The following is a 19,641-nucleotide window of genomic DNA, read 5'->3' as shown; positions in this document are numbered from 1 at the left end:
GTAATTCGGACACGTAACATACACGTAGTCATTTGAATGGGTAATCCAACAGTTCATTTGCCGATGTCATTGAAGGAAAACATTTCATCACAGCATGCATCTGAAGCAAACCATTTCGGCATAGTATGTATATATATATCCATTACCTATGTGGGACGAAATGACTTGAAACAAATTGACGTAGTAAGCAAGCAATGCACACTAAATTATTTGTTTATCACGAGTTTTCATTTGCCGATGTCATTGAAGGAAAACATTTCATCACAGCATGCATCTGAAGCAAACCATCTCAGCATAGTATGTATATATATCCATTACCTATGTGGGACGAAATGACTTGAATAAAATTGACATAGTAAGCAAGCAATGCACACTAAATTATTTGTTTATCACGAGTTCTCGTCTACAACTAATGTCTAGCAGTTAATCCAATCGCAACTTCTCGTACAATTCCGTCAAAGCTCGGAATCATATCTCGAACGTAGGCCGGCGCAGTGATATGTTGTGAATGTCAACATTTCCTTCGCCGGATGTAACTGGTTCACTCGGTCCGAGATACTTCCGCAAAACAACATGGCTGATTTTTCCACGTGTTTGGAGTTCGCAAAAGCGAAACTGAAACTAGATTACGATCTGAAGGATAAACAGATAGATACACTCAGAAACGTGTTTATCGGGTCAGATTGCGTGTCTGTACTTCCCACGGGCTATGGGAAAAGCGTCATCTTTCAGTTGTTGCCGTTTTTGTTGCAACGGAAACGTCAACTGCAAACACCAGCGATCGTTATAGTTGTAACCCCTTTAAGCTCCATCATGGAAGATCAGGTGTACAGTTTAAGAGACAAGGGTATCAAAGCATGCTTTTTAAATATTGATGGAAAACATGCGTCTACATACACTGATGACAAAGTTAGTGATGACGATGATGATGATGACGATGATTCATGTGATATAAAGTTGCCTAAGTCTGTGTCCATGAATGACATCAAGAGAGGAAATTATAATTTGATATACGCACATCCGGAGACGTTAATCAATAGTAAGACATGTTCCTCTATTCTCCGATCTTCCGTGTACCAGGCAAACGTGGGGGCAGTTGTAATCGACGAGGTACATATGATTACAGAATGGTGAGTGAAAATCAACAAGAGCTTAAAATTCAAATTTTGTATTTAATATCGTAATGTCATCAATATAAAAATATGTAATACCTTCAGTCTGTCCATAATGGAGCTAATATGGGTTACAACTAGATCAGATCATTCTGTACACTGAGACGTAGAATAAAGGCTTATGGAGACATTAATTACATTTATTACATAACACATGCCATTTGAGGTGCATTAAAGGGGTGCATTAAAAACGATGAAGCACACGTACATTAAACATGCAAATGAGCCTGGTCACTGTGGGAACAATATTGTGACGTCATATATAAATGACGTCACGCTATTGTCTCAGTAGTGAAAATGGGGCTTCCGTTAATCGTCGCTATATAGAAGAGAAGCATTGAGAATACATCAGTAAGCATGTTTTTCGAGTTATAAATAGAATCTAGCACTCATGTTTATGTCATATTGAATTTATTGAACTCGTTTAAGGTGCATTAAAGGGGTGCATTAAAAACGATGAAGCACACGTACATTTAACATGCAAATGAGCCTGGTCACTGGGAACACTATTGTGACGTCATATATAAATGACGTCACGCTATTGTCTCAGTAATGAAATTGGGGCTTCCGTTAATCGTTGCTATACATGTATAGAGGAGAAGCATTGAGAATACATCAGTAAACATGTTTCTCGAGTTATATAATAAATAGAATCTAGAATTTATTGAACTCGTTTATTAATTTCATATGAAAATAATACACTTGTGCAATAAATTCAATATGACATGAACACTCGTGCTAGATCCTCTATGTAATTATCTATATCCGTGCTATCTCTTTATCTTCAGGGGAGAGAATTAAAAATCCGTGCTATCTCTTTATCTTCAGGGGAGAGAATTTCAGACCCGCTTTTAAAAAACTGGGTGAAACAACATGCATTTTCCCAGAGGCTGCACACCTGGCACTTACCGCCACAGCAACACCAAAGAAAATAAACGAACTATGTAAAATATTACAATACCAGCAGCCTCAGGTGGTCACTGTCAATCCCGACAGACCAAACATCTTTTTAAATATTGAAAAAAGGCTACCAAATCTCCACAAATTTGAAAAATTGGACAAAATAATTGAACCTATTGCCGACGGACTGAAGACTCAATTAGGAATCTTTCCTGTAACAATTGTGTATATGGAGAGCTTAGAAGCTCTCAGTTACTGTTATCAGTATATATCGTACTGCCTTCAGGAGTTACAATACAGTGGTGAACAACTTCCTGAGAACCGGATCTTCGGTCAGTACCACAAAGACTACACTGACGATATGAAGACACATAGTCACTGAACTTACAAAGGAAAATCCTAAAATTAGACTCGTTCTGGCCACAGTTGCATTAGGTATGGGTTTAAATGCACCGTCAATATCACAGATCATTCACTGTAGACCACCAACTACCATTGAATGCTATATGCAGGAAATCGGCCGTGCTGGGAGAAATGGTCAGCCAGCTAGTGCCCTTCTTTACTACAACAACAGTGACATTTCAAAGGCTCGAAAAGGCATGTCTGACGAAATGATAAACTATTGTAAAAATGAAACCTCATGTTCTCGTACATTTTTGGTGCAGTATTTTGGGTTTGAACAAGTGCTTTTCAACAAATCACCTGTTGAATGTTGTTCAAACTGTAAAAAGCTGATGTGGGACTGAATAGCAGCTGAACACTTCAATAGATGTAACCTATACACTGTACATAGTAAGGAAAAAAACATGTACACTTATCCTATTTTAGGATGATAGTGATGAACTATAGAGCTAAACAGTAATGCTGTTAGCCTTTACTCTCTGTCCAGCTTGTTTGATCAATAGACTTTTTGGCAATTATTTTCCTCTGAAATTTTGCATCCTGACATTACAATACATATATACATTATTGTATATATAGTGTATATGCATACCATATTTATCCTGCAATAATCCCAGGGGTCCAACACCTAAACTCTTGACTCAAAGTAGGGGGTGGGCTTATTACAATACAATGAAATAGCACTTGTAAGCATTTCTACTGAAATGTATTTCACATGGGTGGGCTTATTACACGGTATGGGCTTATTGTTGGATAAATATGATGTATCTGTTATTGCGAATAATGACGTCAAAACCCTGAAATTTTACTTGTCTCCTAAAAGAAAATGTTATTAAAATTGGTTGGATATTTTCTCAAATGATCACCAAAAAAACCATTTACTGAACAATCTACATTCGTGTATGACTAAAACCCGCAACAGATTGACTATTCATCATCACTGTCAGATTTGTCACTGTCCTCATGGATAGCAGGCAGATCTCTTTACAACCTCTTTATAGTGTTTTTAATGATGCCTTTGAAATGACTTCTGTGAAAATCGAATGGAGAACGCTTGACTTTCTGTTGCAACTGACGTCCACCATGAATACTCCAAATATCCAATTTCTGTAGTGTTTTCAACAGAGCACTTGTGTCATCTGACCTACTACGGACCTTGTGTGTTGACTTCAGGTTCTTTACCTTTGTCTGCTCGTCAAAGGCATCACACACACTCGCTATTACTGGTGCTGCCCTGGTGACATTAACAATAGCCTTCTCGGTTTTGTTAGCACCCAGGCCACGAATAAGTTCCTTCAAATACTTGACTTCATTTTCCTTTTGAAGGTCTGCAGCCTTATTATTTCCAATACCACCGGTCGGATTTACAACAGAAGCTGCCCTTACTTTCATTGACATTTGTTGTGATAGAGTGTGTTCTGTTTTTAAGATATAGTCTATGCACTCAGTTAGATATTTCGACATAGCAGAATGACTGTAGAAAAATGGAATCATCTGCTTGAGAATGACATTGATTCTGTATATGTCTCCCTCGTGCAAAGCATCTTTCATTTGCAGAATAATAAAATACCACTGCATGAAATTCACCACATAGTTGTTGAGATCATCCTCAAGTTTCGGTGGTTTAAATGTCACGAACTTGATGGGTGCAGTCACTCCTGGTATGTTAACACGACATCCATGAAGTAGTGTGTCCACTTTGAGAGACACAATTACCTTTTTTCCTGCAACATCCAACACTACATTCACAGTACCATTGTCGGGGCGTGCCACAGTTGTGAATACTACTGGTGGCTGCGTCATGATGGATATCTGGATGTGCATCTCATCCGTGATTGGTTCCTGAAAAGTAACATGTACAGATGTATATAAATTATGTTGTTTATAGCTTAGGGCTATTCCAGAATTTGATGTGTGGTGAAGGCGGGAGGCATAATTTTGAGACCCCACCACCCATTAAATATTAAAAGTATAATAAAACTGATTTACTATTGAGAATACTACGCAGATGTAGATTTAACCCCACCACCCATTTATTTAATACTGTTGCCTCCTACCCCTCCCATACGGATATGTTTGGAACAGCCCTTAGTGGAAAAGTGCTTTGAACACTACAGAGGGTCCAGATTTACTTTAGTACATTGGTTCAATTGTATTTTCCTTTGATGTGAGAAGTTGACATTCAAAAGTGTTTAAAATCTTTCTTTGAAGTTTGATGTAAAGTGTACATATACCTGTAGTGTACACCAAACAAAGACAAGAATGTGATCATAAATTGGTTTCATCCGTTATATGACAAACTTTAAACTAAATCTGGACTCTCTGTATATATATATATATCCATTGTATAATATAATATATTATACATGTGTACAGTTTGGGAATGTAGAATATTCCTTCATGCTGAAACGTACAGATATTTTAAATATTATTGAAGTACATGTAGACCCTCAACTTGAAGTGTATATAGCTGTATTTAATAGTTCCAGTACCGGTATATCCAATTAAACTGTCTTTGAGTTTTAATGTTTTAAACTTTGAAAAGTTATTCTATTATAGATTGCAGAATGAGTATACATACAATGTAATATTACTGTACATTGTGCATTAGTATAGTTAGTTTGGGTTGTCAATAGTCCGCTATTTAATAAATCTGGTTTTTGTAAAGATTCATGTATGTTGATAATTCTCCCCCTTTTTTACTGTTTTTGTCGCCTTGTCCGGACTTGTGATTTTGTATTGGATTTTGGTACTTTTAATTTACCTCCAGCTCAAATGGTATGATTATCTCTGCCACAACTTCATCCATAATGTTGTTAAAAACTTCTCTCTTCTTGGCATTGATGAAGCTGCGGATCTTGTCAGGAAGGGCATGGTGCATTGGTTTCCCATCTGTGATGTTGAAATGCTTCATGATGTAGGCAATGAAATAGCTGTGGCCACATGTCAGCACAAAGTCTTCATGTGCCTGTAATGTTGATGAAACAAAATTATGAAAAACTGGAGAAAACCTGGACAATATCAGTCAACTTCTCATATGCCCTCAATCTGTGTTTGTTACATTTAAAATTTATACATTCTTGTGACTTTAAAGTCATACAAATATTATCCAGACCAAAATAATGCAAAAAAAAAACATTACTAGTACTATTTTTGAGTATTAAAGTGTTTGAATTGAAGTAACAGCCCATCCAAGAGAAGGAGTCCATGGGCAGATTATCTAATATTTTATAGTGTGAAATTTTGAAATCAGGACTGGTATCTTCTATTTTATACACTGGTGGTCTTGATAAAAAAAAACTTGTCAAAGGTATTCTAAACACCTGTGTGAAGTTTCATAAAATTTGAATAATTGAAGCAACAAGATCTAGAGCAATGACGAGGCAAGTGTAACAGACGGAAAGATGGGCAATTTTTCCTATAAAACCAAAATAAAATATACCGATATGTCTGTTTCATGGAATGCTTATAAAATCTTTAAGGTTGGTTGGGATTTATAAGGGCAGCCTATAGGTCAGGTAACCCTAATTGTAAACATACATTTTTGGCCTTAAAATGACAAGACAACTTACTTTGAATCGACTCTTAACTTTCCCATTTACATTGGACCGTTGAATCTGGCACTTCATATTGGCTAAGGTTCCTGCATCCCGTCCTTTAGACAAATTCAGGAATTTCTTGCACAGCTTCTGTGTAGACAATTGCGAAAAATTTAATTAAATTTTGTACTTTTAAAATATTTCATTTAAAATTTTCAATAGATTTAAACAACAGCTAGACAACAAACAAAAATCTTAACCCAATGGTGGAGTCATTTTATCATCTTCCACCTGAGAAAGAGTGGTTTGTAATTGTATGTTGTATAATATAGATTGTGCATGTATACACTTAGTCTTACTGCATTTATTACATTTATTAACAATTCATATCTATATTTACCTCCAAGAAATCTTGAAGTACATGAAACATTTCCACCACCATTGGATAGAGCCTTTCAAACCTCTGCTCTGCTGTTCGTGCTCCTGCTCTCAATCCTTTAGCACCTTGTAATCGGACTCTTGTCAGCTGATCACCACCTACTGGAATCTGGAGATTATCCAATTCACCTCCTTCAAAAGATTTTAAAATAATATGAATGCAACATTTAAAAAAAATTCACAAAAACAAAAAAAAATGCATCAAGAATCATTCATATAAATAAATCCCATGTGCACACAAGAAAACAATACTTTGTTGTATCGATCCTGGGATATCATATTACCATATTTATCCTGCAATAAGCCCAGGGGGCCAAGATATAAACTTTGACTCAAAGTAGGGGGTGGGCTTATTGCAGGACAATGAAATAACATTGGTTGGGATTTCTACTGAACTGCAAAAGACATGGGTGGGCTTATTACCAGGCATGGGCTTATTGGCGGATCTTGCTTTTGTCGATTTCATGGGGTGATGAATTGAGTTGGTCTTTAAACAAATTTAATTAACTGCGGCGCATTGATACTGGCTAAACGGTGTGAAAATAGGCCACAAATTAATGCGCCAATGTTAATCTGGTCATCTTCATTGGCAAATGAGCAGGCAACAGTTGGTAGCTTCATTGAGTCCAGTTTGAAATTGAAATATTTTCAAACATACAACTGAAATTACTGTCTTTAATATGCAACATTATGTTAAATATTATATTTTTATAATTACGGTTGTCATGTCCTTGAGCAATGCACTCTACCCTAATTACCAAGCTTGGGAAGGTATCATAATTTGCAGCAGATCTCCTACATATATCAAATAAGATTTCACCTACAATTTACCTGGTCGTTCAGAGGGCAGGCATTTAAGGCAACAAGGTTCCCATAAAATACTGAATTTCCAACCATAATGTCTTACCTCTGCCAGCTGCTGAATACCAGTGGTTGGTTATCTCGGTGTACTCATCCAGGATGTGAACACAGTCCGAGTATGAAATCTCGTTGTTTAGGGATACTGGAAGGAGAAATATCTCAGATTTCTTGGCCATGTCATCTTCAAGTTCGTGTGGAATGTGATCTGGTAGTATGCTGTTCATCCACTCAAATCCAGGAACAGTTACCATTTCCCTTGCCAAAAGGATTTTCAAAGTGTTTTTGAACAGGTCTTTCTCGTTGTCAGAAGGAATAAAACAAGTGACTGGCACATCACCAACTTGGGGAGTTTCTGTATTTAGTCCTTTCAATTCAACGCGATCCAAGGTAAAATCGGTAGCAAAGAAATGATAGTCCTTGTCATGATTGTTCATCCTCACATCGTTGGTGTTGACCCTGATGTCTAGATTGTCACCATTGAGCTTTCCATCATGACCATGTGCCAACTGTTCAAGGAGACCACTTTCACTTTCTTTGCCGAAACTGTCAATGATATTTCGTTTGGAATCCTCTGTTAGAGTTAGATGGACCTTGTTCAGACGTGTGAGTAACTGTAAAAAAAAATGATGAAATAATTTAAATCAAAATGTAAACAAATATCTGACAATAATAGAAATAATAAATACATTGAATTTGTCCATTGCAATTTTTTTTTTGTAAACATTTCAATTAATGTAATAGTGGATCTGACTTGCTGTTCAGCGACAACAAGTTTCTGTTATTTAAAATCATAGTATGATCAGATGATTATTCCATCACAAACAATAATTAAATTCTAATTAATTTACATAAGCTCTGTTCTAGATCTGTTCAGTATGTACACACGTACACATACTTGTATGTATTTGACCTTTACTGTGTAGTCATTTATATTAAGCTGAGTTACATGGACTCTATGGAAAGTGTTGTAACTTATAAAATGCAATAAATTCATGATACAAACTTATTTGTACAATATAGTTGAATACACAAATACAGAGATACATTTTTACTATTTAATGGTTAGGTTTTGCAAATACAACTGTACATTTTACATGTATCTTTGTTGTGAAAAGTTTACCTCGGCGAAAAATGAAGCTTTGTATAGGGTTATAATCTGCTCCTTATATGGTTTAAATACTAAATTTTCACTTACTCAACACGGCAGGCATAGCAAATTCTGTTGTACTGACTACTGTAAAATAAAATAAAAACAAACTGAACAAAACAATTCATTAATGCAACAAAAAAGTTAGAACAGTAATAAATGTGTTAGTAGATCATGCATAAATAGAGGATCTGTCATGAGTTCCATTTATAGCGGATTTCAGATATGAGTTTATAGTTGCTGACATATTTCCCACCATATATCTGGTCAAGAATCCATTGTTAATGTGACGTCATAGCAACATGTCTATAACAAAATTTATGTACCGGTAATGGCTTTATTACACTGCATAATGGCAATTATATGACATAAATCCATGTCTATAATATTTGTAATGTATGAACTTGTCCTCAAATAAACCCTCTCCCAAATAACTAAAAGCTGATAGGGGGCTTATTTGTGAGCATTTCCTCTGTTAGTTACAGTAGATTTTGATCCATTTATAAAATATAACAATATACAGATGTACTAGTTTATACTTGCATACCGCTTCACCCTTCAAATTCAGGTTTAACAATGACACTACTGCTGACCTAAGCTAATGGGAGAGTATTACCGGATTACTTCCCCTCACAGTTGTGTTAGGGAATAAAATTGGACTTCCCTCCAGGATGGCAACCATTTCTACAATCATGGCATGCTTCTCCATAGCAGAAACAAGCAGATGTCGGTGATACAGAGGCTGTACACTGCATTGACGGTGGGGTACCATGTTGATGGAATATCAAATTGTAAGACTACATATTAATTATAATTACCGAAATTATTTTAAATAAAGGTTACCTAAATACTCTATTTTATAACTAAAACCTGTCTATAAATATAAAGGCCACCTGTTATAGCCTTATAGGTAACCTTTAGGACATGTTCGACTATATTTCTATCACTATGCCACAGTGATGGGCCATGATTACACTGAACAGTATAATTGATTACTTGGGGTAATTTTGTGTAATCGATTCAGCAATTTTTTAAAATATTTCCTGTAATTATAATATGTAGTCTTACAATTTGACATGCCATCAAAAATGTATGTGATGGTAAATTCAATAACTCAACTTTTAAACTGTTTTTATATGTCAATTATATAACCATGTTATACCTTATTGTCTGCATGGTACCTCACTGCCAATGCAGTGTACAGCCTCTGTATCCCCGACACCTGATTGTTTCTGCTATGTAGAATCATGCCATATACTGTAGAAATGGTTGCCATCCTGGAGGGTAGTCCAATTTTACTCCCTAACGCAACTGTGAGGATTTTCAATAAATCTGGACACTGAATAGACATCTCCGCTATCACACTCTCAAAATAATGAGGTACTTTCAGGTATAATGGACTCTTCTTAAATAGCACGCTGCACCCTGGTGCACATAACTGTTCGAGTTCTCTGTCCAAGTTTTTAAGAAAACTATCATCCTTTGTACAGTCAAGGCAGTCATCAAGCACAGATCCGACGTCAAAGTCATTACTAATACCAAAAGATACAGGTGGTTTTCTATACGAGTGGTCAAACAAAAGATCATTGTCACTGCCGGGCTCACAGTTTTCTTTATCATCTTTAGGAGTAGGTTGAGTAAACTGTATTCTGCGTTTAGAACTAGATTTTCTTTCTATAGGCCTAACATCATCACTGATTTTCAACCTCTTTAACTTCTCTACAGACCTTTCTAATCTCTCTGCTACTGTCAATTTCAGAGCTGATGGTGGAGTTTTCGCACATCTTTTAAAGTCAGCTGATTTATTTAAATTAGAAACACACTCGACAGCAACTTGACGAAATTTAGAAAACTTATCAAGAAAAACGATACAAGAATCACAAATGAAAATGTTATCAAATAAAGAGCTGGGAATGTCTAGAGAAATCAACTGGGATAGAACGGTATGCACATTCAAATTTCTGGCCTTGTTGTTATTGAGATTATGCAAACGCTTTTGCTCACTGGCACAGGTAACACATTTTCTAATTGTACGTACTATGTTTTTCCTTGGCGTATCCATAGCCGCATGGGCGCTGACATCTTGTTTCTTCGGTACACCTCGGTCTGACCGTTAACACCAGACGATACCGAATGCGGCCAACGTTCGAGATATGATTCCGAGCTTTGACGGAATTGTACGAGAAGTTGCGATTGGCAGTTAATCATGAAAGATTATCAATAAAATATTCTATTTCTTGTATATTTACTATTTCACTCCTAAATGATATCATTTCACTACTGTTATAAACATGCCATTAATATGTTTTTAATATGCTTCATTTTCAGATTGGATGCGACAAATGTGAATGGTTTTGGGTACTCGAGGCATGTGTAAAGCCCACAGATGATATTAACCCTGAAAGGCTGTACGTGTGCCCCTTTTGTCAGGGTTGAACACTCATATCTATCCTACATGTCCAGTTTATTAGCTCACCTGGTCCGATCTGACTTCCTCTTCATAACCACAGATCAGAATTCGACCAAATTTGGTCAGAAGCATCCCTTTAATGGGGGACTCAAAATTGCACAAATGGTGGGGCTGAATGTGGCCAATTTGGCTAAATTGATATGAACAACTTCTCCTGCATTTGGTCAGGAACATCCTTGGTAGAAGGTGAACAGAGTTTGGATAAAGGACCTGTTGCAGGATGGCCCACGAAGGAATTCTTTGTAAAACATTTTATTTTGATAAAAGATGTCAAAATACACATGGAATGGCCCATTATTTTTAATTTTTATTTTTGGTGCGATTACAGCGCCACCTTTTACTGATTTCGATTGAAAATTTTACCAAGAGATTTCAAATGCCGCTAGTATCTTAATGAAAAAATATTTTCTGCCTTACCATAAACACACTCTACCAAAATGAACTATTTTTGACACAAACGTAAGTTTGAGTCTATGTCAGCGCTTTTGAGGTGTAGCTGACAAAATCTACGATGCCCTCTGGCGGATACTGCCTTGGCCAATCTAACCGTTGCTTTACAGTAACTCCGTAATGCTATGCAGTAAATATTTGTTTAACTTCACGATAAAAAATGACATACAGTGAAGTTCAGCTATTAAAAAAATCACCTTTTGTTTTGTTGTATTTTAGAAGCTGACAGGACAATGTGTTTTTTTTTTTGGCATTTTCGTTCGCTCTGACACAACTTCCACTGCCACTTCACAATCATATTCTATCGCAAAAAAAGAAATAGTCCCGTGACTTACGGAGTCTAATGCAACACTGCAGTTTCGTTAGATATATGACAAAACAACAGAACCTCACAAATAGATAGTTTTAAAAGTATTTCATTTAAGTATGTTCTGTCGATGATACGTAAGAATATTTTTCCGCGTTGAACGCATTAGATTAGATTTCACGCGGAATGATACAATCGACTTTTCGCTGGCGCCATATTGCTGCTTATCTGTGACCCGGAAGAAAAATCTACTAACATCACGCTGAATTTTCATCATCGACATCTATGTGTCTTTTTTTCTTTGGTGGCATGTTACTGAATGGGTTATAATATTGATAAAGTTTCGTCGGAAAATCGTTGTTATTTTGTACATTGAAAATCACTCATCCAGCATCCGATTTTGTCCGCCATCTTTCAGTAATGTAAACAATAATAAAAGCAAGAGTAGGTGATCAAACCCAACTTTGACTGTCATTTTCTCACTGAAATATTAACTTGCATGTGATTGATGTAGTCTGCAGATGGTTAGATTATATTGATGTTTTTTTACGAAAGAAAAAAAGTTGTCTATTCATCATGACAATATCACAACAACGGCAGTCGAGTACCATACGCATGTTTGCAAATTAAAAGTTAAATTCTCACTGAATAGGGTTTCGAAATGTCAAATGGACTTGTGAATATTAATATTGACTTCGGATCTATTGATTATATCCTACGTAATGCACATGAAGTTTTTCGTTTACAGAACGCGTACCGCATTAACGTGGCTGTCTGCATGCAGATGTAGACGTCACTGAAAATTTCATCTCTAATTATAGCGACTGATTCTTTTTTTTCTAATATTCGTGATGGTTTAAAAAAAAATAGAAAATGATCTATCATTATCATTTGAAATATTACATAACAGTCGAAGCATATTATAAAAAAGAAAGGGGTCTACGATGTACATCTACATAGACCTTTATTATGTTTGGTGGAGTTTTGAACGCTTCAGGGACGGTTAAAGGGCAGTAACTCTTTAGAAAACACCATTTTTCATGGAAATGTACTGATTGCTAAATTTAACCAGAGATATTTAAAGGCAGTGGAAATGTTATATTCCTACATCTGCGGTTTTTTCTGTCTTAAATCATTTCAGCTTCTGAATTAAATTAACCTTTAAACTAATGCACAGTAAAGTATTGATAAATCAATGCAAATAATTTATTATAACTTAGATTTATTATTATTATTTAATCTTTTTTTCTTTACAACACTAGTACATATTATTTGAGAAGAACAGCAAAAATTACTAAGTTCATTATTCTTCTAAACAACAAAAATGTGTAAAACTTTTTTGTGTTGTGCATATATCCTATTGTGAAATAACTTGGCATGACTAAAGATAATAGTATTGTCTTGATGGCTGTTACATACTATATCATAGGTTGAGTTAAATAATTATTTTCTTCTGATCAATTATGGTCAATGGTGAAAACACATTTTTTTCATTAAAATTGTTAAGTCGGTTTAATGTTCAAATTCAGATTAATTTAATTAAAGCAACTATTAATAATGTATGTATGTTTTAACTTTTCTGACAAAGTCTTCAAGTAACCTGATTATATTTGACAGAGAATCAAAATAAGTAATTTTGTTGTTAAGAATAGTGGGCTTAGCCATTTACAACTGTTTAGATTCTACTTAATAAGGTTTGATTTTTAACATTTTGGCAAATTTATCTTATCAATATCCAATTTAGTTTTAAAGATAAGCAGTACTTCCATTTTTATGAAAATAAAAATTACTTCAGTGTTCTAATAATTTAAACACATGAACAATTGAAAGAAATACATTTGTATGAAAAGCATTCATAATGGACTTTGAAGAATGCTACTACATGTACAGTTCATCCAGTTTGGGCATTCGAACTACATTTTCATCTGACAGATGCTGCAGATTAAAAAAAAAAACTCTGATTTTGAAATCGATGATATCAATACATATAGCTACATTCACATCTCACTAACATTAATTAAGATGATATATATACCATACATATATATATGTATCATGCAGTTACAGTTATGTATATGGTACATATACTATTGCAGAGAATATTTGATGCAATGTACATAAGTGAAAAACAAAATTCCACTTCAAATTGATTTGAACTGTACATGTGAATGAATGTGTTTTTGTTGTATAGATTATTTGTAGCTACACAGTATGGAGTGTAAACATATAAGGTAGAGTGCTATATGAAAATCATGTTTACTCTAATGAGCGATTAAGAAACTGTCTCAAGTCTGAGCTGATATGAGCATGTAATTCTAAGTTTTGAATATAGTGCTTAGTTTAATGTGCCTGTCGTGATGGTATACCCTGCCCTGTCTACATCTGCATTCTACGCCTCTAGAGTCTGTTTATCAGACCCAGGTGTTTTTAACCCACCATCATCAGATGGTGGGCTATTCAAATCGCCCTGCGTCCGTGGTCTGTCCGTCCCTCCATCCGTAAACAAATCTTGTTATCGCTAAGTACTGAAGGGATCTTCTAAAATTTCATATATAGGTTTCTCTTGGTTTCTAGTTATGCATATTGCATTTTGAGACCAATCGGAAAACAATATGGCCGACAGGTAGCCATCTTAGGTTTTGACAATTGAAGTTTGTTATTGCTATTTCTCAGAAAGCACTGAATTGATCTTTCTCAATTTTCATATGTATGTTCCTCTTGGTGCTAACATTAGTTATGCATATTGCATTTTGAGACCAATCGGAAAACAATAAGGCCGACAGGCAGCCATCTTGGATTTTGTCAATTGAAGTTTGTTATCACTATTTCTCAGAAAGTGTTGATGGGATCTTTTTCAAATTTCATAAGTAGGTTCCCCTTGGTGCCTTGTTATGCATATTGCATTTTGAGACTAATCGTAAAACAACATGGCCGACAGGCAGCCATCTTGGATTTTGACAATTGAAGTTTGTAATCGCTATTTCTCAGAAAGTGCTGAAGGGATCTTTCTCAAATTTGATATGTAGGTTCCCCTTGGTGGGTGGTTATGCATATTGCATTTTGAGACCAATCGGAAAACAATATGGCCGACAGGCAGCCATCTTGGATTTTGACAATTGAAGTTTGTTATCGCTATTTCTCAGAAAATGCTAAAGGGATCTTTCTCAAATTTGATATGTAGGTTCCCCTCGGTGTATAGTTATGGATATTGCATTTTGAGACTAATCGGAAAACAACATGGCCGACAGGCAGCCATATTGTATTTTGACAACTGAAGTTTGTTATCGCTATTTTACAGAAGGTACTGAAGGGATAGAACAATCTGCCACAAAATATCATTCAAAACCTTGACATAACATAATTCAAACCAGGGCTCACACACACGATAAAATCCTAAAACAATCACACAAGTGTTTTTAACCTGAGCTCTCTCTTATCTAAAAGCTGGTAGCTAGATGGGGCGCTACATCAAATGTATAAATATCTTTTCAATGGCTAATGATAATGATAATTTGTGAAGCGCTTATAGGCATGGGATCCTCAAAAGTTTGAAAAGAATTCCTCATTAATTTTACAGGTAATCTAGGACCTTCATATTACATCTACAACTACGTATACATTAACCCATTGAAGATGTCAAATAAGATTACCTGAGTACCTATTCTGACAATTAGCTGCCAAGACGCACTTGCAATCAAAAGTAGATGTGAATTTCTTTTCTTGCCAATATTTTGTCCAAGTCCTAATCAGGTATTGGTGATGTTCCATACAAAGTTGACCATGTCCCCACTAAACAAAAACAGTTAAAATAATTTGTTTTCGTTTGTGTCTTCAGTACTTTCAGTACTTTGATTTTAATATTGTATGCCCGACTTGTGAATTTATTTTGCATAATTTACATAATACATGAAATGGGTGGCAGACAGGGATACTTTTTTCGTCATTTTGATTTCAGTAATTCAGAAAAATATCAACAGATGTATCTAAAATCCCGAGTGCAGACAGTGAAAGTGTTTTAAAAACATCTTTGATATCCTTGTGAAACATTACAAAAATATCAAGATAGGTCCCTGGCAAGTAAGAGAAATATCATGTTTATCTGAGAGTAGAGAAGATTTTTGAAGTTTTAGTCAATTCAGTACTTTGTGAGAAATAGCGATAACAAGAATTGTTTACGGACGGAGGACCACAGACGCTAACAAAATAAACCAAACCAAACCACAGAAGCAGGGCGATTTGAATAGCCCAACAATCTAATTACAATCTAGATGGTCATTCTCACTACGTTACATGAACATCTAACAACATCCCATAAGTTCTGGTGACCTCCGATATGTGTATATTTCACTTTGGGGGTGAATGGTCGAGTTGGCGATGTCGTCGAAGCAAAACAACATTTCGTCACAAATTGCATCTGAAGCAAACCATTTCGGCACAACATGTATATAGAGCTATGTGGGACGAAATGACTTGAAACAAATTGACATATTATACCAGCTATCCCCTTCAGTCATAGTAATTCGGACACGTAACATACACGTAGTCATTTGAATGGGTAATCCAACAGTTCATTTGCCGATGTCATTGAAGGAAAACATTTCATCACAGCATGCATCTGAAGCAAACCATTTCGGCATAGTATGTATATATATCCATTACCTATGTGGGACGAAATGACTTGAATGGAATTGACGTAGTAAGCAAGCAATGCACACTAAATTATTTGTTTATCACGAGTTTTCATTTGCCGATGTCATTGAAGGAAAACATTTCATCACAGCATGCATCTGAAGCAAACCATCTCAGCATAGTATGTATATATATCCATTACCTATGTGGGACGAAATGACTTGAATAAAATTGACATAGTAAGCAAGCAATGCACACTAAATTATTTGTTTATCACGAGTTCTCGTCTACAACTAATGTCTAGCAGTTAATCATGAAAGATTATCAATAAAATATTCTATTTCTTGTATATTTACTATTTCACTCCTAAATGATATCATTTCACTACTGTTATAAACATGCCATTAATATGTTTTTAATATGCTTCATTTTCAGATTGGATGCGACAAATGTGAATGGTTTTGGGTACTCGAGGCATGTGTAAAGCCCACAGATGATATTAACCCTGAAAGGCTGTACGTGTGCCCCTTTTGTCAGGGTTGAACACTCATATCTATCCTACATGTCCAGTTTATTAGCTCACCTGGTCCGATCTGACTTCCTCTTCATAACCACAGATCAGAATTCGACCAAATTTGGTCAGAAGCATCCCTTTAATGGGGGACTCAAAATTGCACAAATGGTGGGGCTGAATGTGGCCAATTTGGCTAAATTGATATGAACAACTTCTCCTGAATTTGGTCAGGAACATCCTTGGCAGAAGGTGAACAGAGTTTGGATAAAGGACCTGTTGCAGGATGGCCCACGAAGGAATTCTTTGTAAAACATTTTATTTTGATAAAAGATGTCAAAATACACATGGAATGGCCTATTATTTTTAATTTTTATTTTTGGTGCGATTACAGCGCCACCTTTTACTGATTTCGATTGAAAATTTTACCAAGAGATTTCAAATGCCGCTAGTATCTTAATGAAAAAATATTTTCTGCCTTACCATAAACACACTCTACCAAAATGAACTATTTTTTTAATATTGTATGCCCGACTTGTGAATTTATTTTGCATAATTTACATAATACATGAAATGGGTGGCAGACAGGGATACTTTTTTCGTCATTTTGATTTCAGTAATTCAGAAAAATATCAACAGATGTATCTAAAACCCCGAGTGCAGACAGTGAAAGTGTTTTAAAAACATCTTTGATATCCTTGTGAAACATTACAAAAATATCAAGATAGGTCCCTGGCAAGTAAGAGAAATATCATGTTTATCTCCCCTACCCCCAAAAATCAACAAAACCCGGACAAAAAATTCAAAAGCTACTAGTGCCTTAATGAGAGATTATTTGTTCCCAAAGCATGACTTTCTTCAGCCAAAATGAACTAGTTTTGAAGAAAATATGACAAAATTATGATTTTCTTTTGCATAATCTATGTTTTATTTGAAACTTTTCTTCGTTAAATCTGTGGAATGACTAAAAACGATTCAAGTACATGTATTAAACCCAGAGTACAATTTTTCTACGTGTTTCAAACTTTTGTGTCGTGTAATTGTGACAAAATATGATAGCATGAACAAAGTAAATCACTTTCCAGTGAGAGTTTTCACTAGTTATTTATTTATATGTTTACTTTATATAGTACAAGAGTTCTTAGTGTTGTATAAAATATGTAGGCATTCCATATGCATTGCAGGTAGGGCGTAAGAATTGTACCTGCTGCCCCCATTGCATGATCGTAAGAGGCGACTAAATTTGGGATCTTATCTTTTCTCTTCTTTCTTAACAACTTTCTTCTTCCTAACGTCTCCCTTGACAATGCCTCACTTTTGGACTTTAGTTGAGCGTTCGCCCCCGTGAGGAAGGCTTTGGGTTCTGTTCCCTGGCCGAGACATACCAAAGTCTTTAAAAATGGTAGTTGCTGCTCCTGCTTAGCGCTCAGCATACACGGAGTGGGACGACTGGTTCGCCCGTTGTCAGTATAATGTGACCGGGTGGGGTGTGCTGCTGGATGTCTTCGGCAGTATGCTTCAGTGAGGTAGCACTATAAATCGGCAAAAGTTCCGGCCTATCACAAGGAGACTTAACACGAACATACCGCAGCCTCCCAAAACACACATACGCACTCACCACAAACATGCATATCGCTCGCACGGGAGGCCGTCCTTAAATGACCTTAGCTGTTAATAGGACGTTAAACAAAATAAACCAAACCAAACCAAACCATATGCATATTTGTCTTTTATTCTGATACATACTAGTGAAAATTTCAATAATTAGTTGCAATCATCATAAAAAGAAAAACAATTGCACTGCCTTTCATAACACATATGTTTCAACACCTCTATTGTCGGGATACTCAAAGTGTATTTAAATTCTAATTTTGTTCCTTCCGTTTTGACAAGCAATCTCTGTGTTTCTACTGTACGAATGAAACAGAAGATCGGTTATTGGATCTTGATTAATGTTCCTTAAAACATTGAGACGAAAATATGTTTTATATAATATATTTGTGTGGCCATTTTTCGTTCAATCCTTTAACAGAATGTGTAGAGGGAATTATACATTTTACAAAAAAAAAAGAAATTTTAATGTGATTTCATGTATCAGTAAACAATAACAAACACTTACACGGTGAAAAACTGATAGGGTGATCTCAAACCATTGACGAATACCGAATTGGTTGTAATACTATAAAGGGTAATGGATTGTACTTTATGTAGTAGAACAGTATCACTACTGCCTTATCACAATACCTTATTCGCAATGGAAGCTAAATGCATTGGTTTAAACTTCAAAACCTCATTGAAATACAAATATGCAGTTGTCGATAAAAGATATTCTCGATATGTACAAGAATGGATGGAAGGCGATGGTATTGCAACAACTGATGTTGGGGAGGCAAAGATGTGCCCAAAGTGTTATACTAGATATTTAGGGAAGCGTCCAAGGTCAGAGCCCATGGTAGATGACTCAAATACATATGAGTCTAAGAAGAGCAACTGCAATCTTTTTGAGGAAGAAAGTGTCTCAATCTGTCCTACGGTTGATGACCTCTTTTTCACTCCATCCTCTCACAGGAAATGTTGCCTTTGCCTTTCATATACTGAACAAACTGCCACAATTCCTGAAAAGACTAGGTTCCAATTGATCTTATTACACAGGATATGGGTCTCTAAGTCAGCGAGATCATGCGCAGACCACTTTATTGGGAAAGACTTGGATCCTGATTTTCCAATTACTGCTACTGGAAGGGAAAAGTTGTCACTCTATCTTCCAGATAAACATGAAGTGGTGATCAATGATCTTCTGAGATTATCGTACCAA

General features: G+C 35.7%; 2 protein-coding genes and 1 long non-coding RNA gene across 3 annotated transcripts; 2 read left to right on the top strand and 1 right to left on the bottom strand.

The window, feature by feature from the left end:
* The first annotated feature begins 439 nt into the window (after window positions 1-439).
* LOC117319440 (ATP-dependent DNA helicase Q1-like) lies at window positions 440-2,818 on the top strand. The gene is given in 3 exon segments (XM_033874242.1): window positions 440-1,130; window positions 2,001-2,438; window positions 2,440-2,818. Coding segments are annotated over 3 exon segments (1,374 nt in total). The 5' UTR covers window positions 440-573.
* LOC117319439 lies at window positions 2,801-10,588 on the bottom strand. The gene is made up of 6 exons (XM_033874241.1): window positions 8,508-10,588; window positions 7,359-7,923; window positions 6,414-6,583; window positions 6,047-6,163; window positions 5,239-5,442; window positions 2,801-4,316 (listed from the first exon to the last, which is right to left on the bottom strand). Exons 2-6 carry the CDS (start codon window positions 7,744-7,746, stop codon window positions 3,459-3,461), a joined length of 1,737 nt encoding a protein of 578 aa, XP_033730132.1. The 5' UTR covers window positions 7,747-7,923; window positions 8,508-10,588; the 3' UTR covers window positions 2,801-3,458.
* A 5,766-nt stretch (window positions 10,589-16,354) lies between these two features.
* On the top strand, window positions 16,355-17,172 carry LOC117319438. Its single transcript, XR_004530732.1, has 2 exons — window positions 16,355-16,496; window positions 16,751-17,172. It is a non-coding gene; the product is annotated as an uncharacterized LOC117319438 (long non-coding RNA).
* The last annotated feature ends 2,469 nt before the right edge of the window (window positions 17,173-19,641 follow it).

Source organism: Pecten maximus, unplaced genomic scaffold (genome assembly GCF_902652985.1).
Source record: "Pecten maximus unplaced genomic scaffold, xPecMax1.1, whole genome shotgun sequence".
Classification (NCBI taxonomy): domain Eukaryota; kingdom Metazoa; phylum Mollusca; class Bivalvia; order Pectinida; family Pectinidae; genus Pecten; species Pecten maximus.
The sequence above is the reverse complement of the archived record's forward strand: the minus strand, read 5'-3'. Positions and strand labels throughout refer to the sequence as shown.

What these genes read in the sequence shown, in the direction of transcription:
- LOC117319439 (XM_033874241.1), bottom strand. Translation starts at nt 7,746, where the DNA reads ATGAACAATCATGACAAGGACTATCATTTCTTTGCTACCGATTTTACC. An exon ending in GTATTCAGCAGCTGGCAGAG is followed by an intron (nt 6,584 to 7,358) that starts GTAAGACATTAT and finishes AATCTTTTGAAG; the next exon opens with GAGGTGAATTGGATAATCTC. An exon ending in TCATACCATTTGAGCTGGAG is followed by an intron (nt 4,317 to 5,238) that starts GTAAATTAAAAG and finishes GTTACTTTTCAG; the next exon opens with GAACCAATCACGGATGAGAT.